Source organism: Octodon degus, unplaced genomic scaffold, assembly GCF_000260255.1.
Source record: "Octodon degus isolate 3935 unplaced genomic scaffold, OctDeg1.0 scaffold00037, whole genome shotgun sequence".
In the NCBI taxonomy this organism is placed as follows: Eukaryota; Metazoa; Chordata; class Mammalia; order Rodentia; family Octodontidae; genus Octodon; species Octodon degus.
Window position 1 is genome coordinate 14,845,025 of NW_004524613.1, and position 9,135 is coordinate 14,854,159.

General features: G+C 44.5%; 2 protein-coding genes across 4 annotated transcripts in view; both read left to right on the forward strand.

Moving 5' to 3' along the window:
- Sgk2 (SGK2, serine/threonine kinase 2) overlaps window positions 1-4,744 on the forward strand; it is a 20,831-nt gene extending 16,087 nt beyond the window's left edge. Inside the window, exon 13 of one of the 3 annotated variants that reach the window (XM_004630917.2) lies at window positions 2,317-4,743. In XM_004630917.2, the coding sequence (XP_004630974.1) occupies window positions 2,317-2,481 (165 nt within the window). In that variant the 3' untranslated portion in view covers window positions 2,482-4,743. Of the gene's footprint in view, window positions 1-2,316 lie in introns of all 3 variants that reach the window. The other 2 variants (XM_004630918.3, XM_023714891.1) reach the window with 2 other exon arrangements.
- A 1,006-nt stretch (window positions 4,745-5,750) lies between these two features.
- The window catches only part of Ift52 (intraflagellar transport 52), a 51,692-nt gene continuing 48,307 nt past the window's right edge, over window positions 5,751-9,135 (forward strand). The window contains exon 1 of the mRNA XM_004630920.2: window positions 5,751-5,905. Within this exon, the coding sequence (XP_004630977.1) occupies window positions 5,885-5,905 (21 nt within the window). The 5' untranslated portion in view covers window positions 5,751-5,884. The remainder of the gene's footprint in view (window positions 5,906-9,135) is intronic.

Sequence of the window (9,135 nt, forward strand, 5' to 3'; positions counted from 1 at the left end):
TTTTTTTGAGACAGGGTTTCACTATGTAGGTCAGGCTGGCCTTGAGTTCACCTTCTAGCCCAGGCTGGTCTCAAACTTGCAATGATCCTCCCGCCTCAGCTTCCCAAGTACTGGGATTACAGGAATGTACCACCATACTCAGCTATCTGATTCACTGATGGAAGCCATTCTTTCAGGAGTGAGATGCAATGTGTTGTTTTTACTTTGTATTTCGTAAATGGCCAATAGTGTTGACCTTTTTTCATGTATCTATTGGCAATTTTTATTTCTTCATCTCAGAAGTATCTATTCATTTCAGATGGCTGTTCTTGGATTAGGTCTTTAAATTTGGGTGGTTCTAATTTTTTTGAGTTCCTTATATATTCTACATGTTACATATTGTCTGAGGAGAGGAGCTAGCAAAAAAATTTTCCCCATTCTAGAAGTCTTTTTTTTGTTCTTTTTTTTTTTTTCAATTTTTATTTATTTGTGTGTGTGTGTGTGTGGCCAGCTCAGCCCACCAAGGGGCGGGGCCAGCTGGCATGTGGTGCTGGGGATTGAACCGTGGTCCCTGTACTTTGCTCAACTTGTTCTAAGTAGGTGCTTTAGACCACTGAGCCATCTCACCAGCCCAATATGTGGCATTTTTTTTTCTTTTTTTTCTTTTCAGAACCGGGGATTGAACTCAGATCCTTGCATTTGCCAGTCAAGCACTTATCCTACTGAGCCATCTCCCCGGCCCCTTTTTTTTGTTTTGTTTTTTGTACTAGGGATCAAACCCAGGACCTGGCGCTTGCCAGGCAGGTGCTTATGCCGCTGAGCTATATCCTATATCACTGAGCTGTTTTCCCAGCCCAATTTTCCCCTTTCTGTAGGCTGTCTTTTTGCATGTTGTGGTTTCCTTTCCTATACACAGGCCCCCTGTTTTCTTTTTTTTTTTTGGGGGGGGGTACCAGGGATTGAACTCAGGACCTTGTGCTCTGGCTCTGCCAGACGTTTTCTACAGAGCTCTCTGTTGTCTGTTGTCAGTAGCAGAGCAGCTGGCAGCTGATGATCTAGAACTGCTTCACTCCCAAGTCTGGGAGTTGGCAGGCAGCCAGGTCACCACCATTCTCCTTCCTGAAGCCACTCACCCCCCAGCAGGTTGGTGTGGACTTGTCCACCAGGTGACCTCAGGGTTCCAAGCACAGCAAGAGAGACAACTTCCACTGTGCATTTTTCAAGCCTCTACTTCGGTTGGGGCTGTGTGTTGGTGATACCGTACTGGCCTAGCTTGAATCCCATTTGTCAGTTTCCCTCTGGCCTACTTACGTCACACAGCTAACCCATATTAAAAGATGGAGAGGGCTAGGGATATAGCTCAGCGGCACAAGCACCTGCCTGGCAACTGCAAGGTCCCGAGTTCAATTCCTGGTAGGACAAAAAAAAAAAAAAAGATGGAGAGACTCCACCTCTGGATGAGATGAATCTGTTATCACTTTTTCAGTCTCCCACACAGGCCTTCCTCCAAAGCAGCTGGAGCAGCACCAGCCTCTCTACCATCTAGAGACACAATGCCCAACACCCACAACATAGAGGAGGAAAGGTTTAATTTATGGAAGCTCATGGTTTCAGGAGATTCAGTACATGCATGGAGGCTCCAAGGCAGAAACCTCCTGGTGGAGGGAGCAGAAATGCTAAGTTCTTAGCAGCTGCGAACCAAAACAAAGGAATAATGCTGGCGAGGAATTGGCTAGGGACCATACGAAGTACCAAAGTCTTCCCTGTGTGACCTACCCAGACACACTCAGGAGTGTGCTTAGATTTAGGTGCTTCTTAATCCAATGACACTGACAAACCAGAACAGTCACACCTATTTGATTTTCTTCATCTGGGCAGTGAGAGTGAACCTTGTAGAGCTCTCAGTCATACAGCCCACTGCAGCATGCATGCCATAGGTTCACCACCACTGATCTGGGACCTATCAGTACGCTAAATTGTCCACTTGAATATGTGAGATTTTCAGTCTGACCACCATGTGCATAAATGTGAGCTCCTTGAAAGCAGTGACTCGTCCTGTTTTGTTCTGCATCCCCGGTGCCTGGTAAGCAGTCAGGAAGTATACGCTGGCCAAGGGTTGGCGTGGGGCAGGCAGGGAGCCAGGATGTTAGAGCACTCAACCACATGGCATCATAAGAGAGAAGGACTAAAGTAAATGCATGGGGAAGTGATAGTTCAGTGGGGATGGCCAGGAGGCATGCATCACAGAGATAACCCAACATCCATCTCTACAGCTTTGCACTCCTTTGACAGCAATGACCCTAGTGCTCCATTCTCATCACTGGCTTATGTTGACAGGCAGGACCTGCTGACCTGAAACACTTCGACCCCGCCTTCACCCAGGAAGCTGTGTCCAAGTCCATCAGCTGCACTCCTGATACTGTGGCCAGCAGCTGTGGTGCTTCAAGTGCATTCCTGGGATTTTCCTATGCGCAGGAGGACAATGACATCTTGGACTGTTAGCACAGAAGCATCTGTGAAGCCACAGAAGCCAGCTGGTAAAGAGTCAAAGTTGTAAGTTTGATGGCTTAAAAAGAAACAGGTGTATTTTTCCCCCCATTTCCTAAAGTAAGCAGTGTTAGTTTGGCCGGGGATGGTAGGACAGGGTGTCAGACATCCAGAGGTGTTCTGTATTTCTGTTCTGTTCTTCTTGAAAAATGGCTTCCAATATTAGAGTTGCTATATGATGAAAACATAGCTGCCAGTGACCTAGTTAGCACTTTTGTGTTCTGGGTAGTGGGGAAAGGAGGAATAGGGCTGAAGAGGTAGCAAAAGGCACCAATGAAGAGCTCTCCTGGAAGCCTCACCCAGTGACTTTAATGACATCTCACTAACTACCCCCTTGCTGGAGTGGAGCCCAGGCACATGACCACCCCTGACAGCAGAGTGGTTCTGATGCTATGCGAGAAGGGGAGGACGCTGGTTAGTCTTCAGTTTACATCTATGAAAGTCAAGCTCAGGCTGTAGAAGGCAGGAACATGGTATGGTTTCAGTAACCACCTTGTAGGCAGCTAGCACTCCTTACCAGAGAACCTCTTGGTGTTTGCATGTTTATCTCAATGTATGAAATGACAGATATGTACAAACCTATAGGGTATTACCAACATCTTTTGCTGCTCTGTGTTGATGATGTCTTTGCTGTTGGTGGCACTGGACATCTGTTATTAGGTTTGGCTGTCTGGCATCTGAACCCCTCCAGTATTCACAGAATCCCCTATTTGAGTCTTGATGAGGGGCAATAACGTCCTCTACTTAAGAGTAGCTGAAAATGTTAGATATTGACTTTCTCAGCTTCCTCTGAGCTAGGGACAGGCATGTGGTCCACAGATGCACTCGTGCCACACTTTGACCTAAAGAAGGGACATGAGCTTTCTTTTAGGTCGCAACTGTGGTAATGGTACCCACAAAATTGAGTTCCTTATATAGTAATAGCATCAGTGCAACCCAGTGGTAATGAGAAGTGGTTTGAAGACCATCCAAGTAGACCCAGGTTCACAGCTGGAGTTGACTGCAGTTAACACTGTGCTCTCCTCATGTGGAATGCCCACGTGCTGGCCAGAGCTTCCTGACCACCCACTAAGCTTCACGTGTTCAAGCTTAATCATTTCTAAATGCAATTCTGACTGGACAAAATGTGAGCTTGTACCACCTCATGAATTAAGGATGCTCTGCTCCTGTGGGATGAATTATGCTGCTTTATTTCTGTGGGAAAGTAGTCTTTTGGTTTTTCCCCAGATCCAGTGTACATTCTTCAGCACAGCCTTATCAGCTGTTTCTTTTGGAGACTAGAAGAGGAACTGCCTTAGAAATGGTGTGTGCTCGCAATTTTATTCCCTTTTCCTCTTAGTCCCACTCCTTTAATTCAGTTTTTGGTCCCTTTCCCCTTACCCCTGGACTTAGAAGAATGAGACTGGGAGACCACAGGGAAAAAAAAACCGTTGACAATGACTTAATGGAGATCAAAAATGGGTCATGAAGAACTAATGTTAGCTTTTGACATGTGCTGAGAACAATGAGAGACACTCTGATTTCCCTCCTAGTAGCACTTGTGAACTGTCACATATGGAACCTGTGGATAAAATTCTTACAATTCCCCAAAGCAAAAACCAACTGTATAATTGCGAGAAAAAATGATGGAACGGCCAAAAGCATGCTACCAGCTATGGGTTGTAAAACACATAATGGTTCCATTTTAAGATTGTGAAATCACATTGTTTTAACCAGGATAGAAAATAAAAATGAATCTAGGTATGGTGGTGCACGCCTGTCATCCTGGCAGTCAGGAGACCGAGGAAGGAGGATCAGTGTAAGTTTGCAGCCAACCGGGGTCAGAAAGTGAGCTCAAGTTGAGCCTGCACTACAAAGTGAGATGCTGTTTTGAAAAAGCAAAATAAAAAAATGAAGAAAAACTGTGGTAGTAAATTGATCGTGCTACACCTATGTTTACTGAGTACATTATACCTTTTAGGTATATTACCTACAATCCTTATTACAAGCCCACATTTAGAAATTATTAACCTCATTTTACAAATAGGAAACATTCACTGGGGAAGATTAAGAAACTTTCCAAGATCATCCAGCTGGTACCAGTCACAGCCAGGAATTCAGCTTACTGGCATCTGACTCTAAAACCCATTTTTCCACAGCCTCAGTGGGAGAAGCGCTCCAGGCAGGTGCTCCTTTGGTTTTCTAACAAACACTGAGTGAACAACAGGCAGAAGCAGCTCAAGCCCTGCCCCAACTCTAGATCGTTTCCGTTTTTATTCCTAACTGCAGCCTACCGTTACCCAATTTTGCACAAAAATGCAGCATCCTCAGAAGACAATTTTTCTGATCTGAGGATGTAACTGAGTGTATCTGCCTAGCCAAAGCCTTGGGTTTGACGCTCAGTACTGGGGGTAAAATTCCTTTCAATCATCCTCTTCATCTTTTCCATTTGCCGCTACAGTGGTTGTAAAAAGACAAGCTGTGCGTTACAGTATCTTCAACTACCACGCTGTACATGTTGAAGGCAAACATAAATGTAAATCAAAACTGTTAAGATGTCTCTGCATTCAATTCTTTGAGCCTTGAGGCTGCTGCAACCTTCTACTGAGGGTGCTTTCCTGACCAGCTGGGGGCCCTCTTAACTTCTCAAGACGATTATATTTGTACATTTTGGCAGAAGTTGACCAAGACCTAACTCCTCCCTGCAGACAGAGGCCCGCAGGTCACCCTCATATCCCTGACATCCTGGCCCCCAATATATGTGGGGTAACACAAGAGAAAGAACCTCTTGGGTTACCATTCTTACCATACACCTATCCACACGGAAAGTCTTTCTCGGTCTTTTAATGCCAGAAATTACTGTGCCAGGCTAGTATCCCTAGCAATCCTCAAACGTGGAGACTCAGTATTTTTATCCAACAGTCTTCCTCGCCTGACCTTCTTCTGCGCCTGCGCGGGGGTGGGGGGGTGCTACCGACGCTGGGGCGTTTCACTCCGTGCCTGCCGTGGGGGATCCTTCATTATTTTCCGCCCCCATAGTGGGGACTCTAAGTACCTACCACTGTTGTTAGTTTCTAATGATAGTCACTTCTAAATAGTAGAATAATGTTGGCTTCTTTTTGCCGAAAAACAGTCCTCACTGTGTTTAGTTTCACCCCCCCATCCATAACAATGGCACAGTCCAATATTAGCCCCACCTCCTACCCACAAGTCCCGGACACCTGCGGCAATTGGCGGCTGCAGTTCTGTCGTCATCACGTAGCTGCGGAGGTAACTCCTCGCCCGGTGCCACGCCTTCTCAGAGTGGCCCGAGTTCCACGGCAGTTGCTAAGCGGCCTTGGATACCTGGCGGCAGGATGCTGGGAGACGTCAGGTGAAGATGGTGGTCACCGGGCCTCAGGTGAGCAGGGCTACTATGTAATAGATCGGCTGGGGCGTCGGGGGTCTGGGGTCTAATGACGACTTAGGCAAACTCTCCTGGGGACCTCTGGGTTTTTTGAAGAATTCGAGATCCGCTGTGGTAAAGTGTACTGAAGACGCGTAAATAAGCAGAGGTCCCAGACCTCAGCCTGGGCTCGAGGCTCTTAACGCCTCACAGTGAAGATTTGTAGTTTTAGTGAATGTGAGAGCGCATTGGGCGAGGAGTCCTAAGTTCTCAGACCCGCGTGTGTCGTTGCTGCCGCGCGTGCTCTTTTCACCACTCAGCTGGGAAAATAGGAGTTGTCTTGGAAGTTTACCGAAGTGAAAGTGAGAGAGTGGTTGCACAGCTCAACCCAAATATTGTTTTTTAAAAATATAACTATTACTATTATTTTTATTTTTATTTACTTATTTATTTATTTTTGCGGAACCGGGGATTGAACTCAGGCCCTCGTGCTTGTCAGGCAAGCGCTTATTCTACTGAGCTATCTCCCCCGCCCCTTAAAATATTATTTGTATTGTTTTAAAGCACCTTGGACTTAAGGAACATTTCTAAGTAGTTGTGATAAGACAGGACTCCCCAGAAATTGAATAACAAGCTTAACTGGAAGTGGAGCCTTCATTTGCACTGTCTTTTTTAAGAGCCATCAAATGCCAAAAGAAATAGATTCCCCTTTTCAAGAAATCTGACTTTTGGCAAAAAAAAATTATTATTGGCAAAAGCTGAAACATGTAAATTTCAGTACTGAATGTGATTGTTATTTGTTCTAGAATAACCATACAATAGTTCTTGCATCCAAATAATTGAATGCTTTTTTTTTTTTTTTTTAAATTAGGAAACTGGGCTGGGGAGATAGCTTAGTAGAAAAAGCGCTTGCCTTGGCAAGCGCAGGGTCCTGCGTTCAATCCCCGGCATCGCAAATAAGTAAATAAATAAATACAATTAGGAAACTAGAGGAAGCAGAATATAATGTTGTATGTACAGATAGGGAAATAAGCATGCAGTAGGTGGAATAAATGTAAAAAGTGGTATCACAGTGGTAGAATCATGGGGCATATTTTTTAAAAACTGGACAAAAACGATTTTAAAATTCCATTGGGAAAAATAAGTGAGACTAGCCTGAAAAATTCTAAAAGTTAAAGGTAATAATGAGAATTACCTCTTCAGCAGGACAAGATATATAACTGTGTGAGCTTTTCATGAGAAAATTAAACAAAGAAAGGTTTATTTTGTCTCCTTATTGCAGAGGTTTCAGTCCATGGTCAGCTGGCACCATTGCTGTAGGCCTGAAGAGAGACAGTGTTATAGAGAAAGGGACTGGTGGAGCAAAGCTGGTTACCTCATGGCAGCTGAGAAGCAGCAAGAAAGGGGGTGAGCTAGAGAGGGAAGACCGGGGGACCAGATATATATAGTCCCTAAAGCAAACCCCCATAGTGCAGTCCCTTCGTCTGTGGATTAACCCACTGAAGAAATTAGAGCCTTCAAGAGCCAGTCACTTCCCAAAGCTCATTAGCAATGAAGCATTTAACACAGCCTTTTAGAGTATATTTTGGACTTAATCTTAACAGTGATTAAATTACTATGGAAATTGAGTAGAAATTTCTTCTAGGGAGAAAGAATGTAATAGAATTCGGTATGAAACCCAGATATGTATAGGGAGTCACTGTATAGGCAGTATTTTACATCAGCACTGAAAGGATGAATGGACTGGTGATGAGCAGCCTTCTAATAATTGAGGAAAAAATAATGAAATTCATTTTTGTTTGTTTTTTATGGTACTCAGAACTGAACTCAGGACCTTACACTTGCCAGGCGAGTGCTTATGCCTCTGAGCTATCTCCTCAGCCCAGTGAAATTCACTTTGAGCATTGAAATATATTCCAAATGGGGGCTGGTGAGATGGCTCAGTGGTCTAAAGCACCTACTTAGAACAAGCTTAGCAAAGCATAGGGACCGCGGTTCAATCCCCCAGCACCACATGCCAGCCAGCCCGCCCCCTGGTGGACTGAGCTGGCCACACACACACACACACACACTCACACATAAATAAATAAAATTAAAAAAAAAAAAAGAAATATATTCCAAATGGATGAAAATTTAAATGATAAAAAGCATGTGGGTGTGGCTGTGTGTGGCCATACTCCTCCTTCAACCTCCAGAATTCTGTGATTTGTTAAAAAAAATTCTATAAAAATACTACTGTAAAGAGGGGGAACTACCCGCTCAGACCCCCCCCCCCCCCCCCCCCCTCTTTCAGACCTTGTCCCTCTTTCAGACAGGAGCTTTCTTTCTCTCAATAAATATATTCTGCTCATTAAAAAAAAAAAATACTGCTGAAAGAGAGCACCATTTGGGGCTGGTGAGATGGCTCAGTGGTCTAAAGCACCTAGGGACTGAGGCTCAATCCCCCAGCACCACATGCAAGCCAGCCCCGCCCCCTAGTGGGCTGAGCTGGCCACACACACACACACACAATAAATAAATAAACAAATAAACAAACAAATAAAATTAAAAAAAAAAAAAAGAAAGAAAGCACCATTGGATGTGCTGTCATTCTTAGCATACTAAAAGCATTTCCAAATTTGGCACAGGGTCCAGAACTTAGAAAAAGAAAGATGAGTATTTTTGATTACACAGTTTAAAATTTAAAATCCCAGCATTTGGGAGGCTGAAATAGGAGGATCACTGAGAGTTTGAGGCCAGCCTGGCCTCCATAGTAAATTCAAGACCAGCCTCAACTACAGAGTGAGACCCTGTGTCAAAAGACAAAAATAAAAATCTGTAGGACCTACACACAGCAAACCATGTTCCAGAAGCCATATCTAAAGGCATCTAAGCTTATGAAAATACTTGTAATGATCAATTAGAAAACTGTGAAACAAAAAAAATATGAAACTCAGTAGAAAAATAAGCAGAGTACATGGATAAGCAAATCAGAAAAAATACAAGTGACTGATAACAGTAGTTTCCCCCACAGTGGACATATTCCAGGATCACTCATGGGTGTCTGAAACCATAGGTGGTTCACCAAGCTGTTTTAAAAATTATTTGGCAGAGGGGCTGGTGAGATGGCTCAGTGGTCTAAAGCACCTACTTAGAACAAGCTTAGCAGAGCACAGGGGCCGCGGTTCAATCACCCAGCACCACATGCCAGCCAGCCCCGCCCCCTGGTGGGCTGAGCTGGCCACACACACACACACACACACACA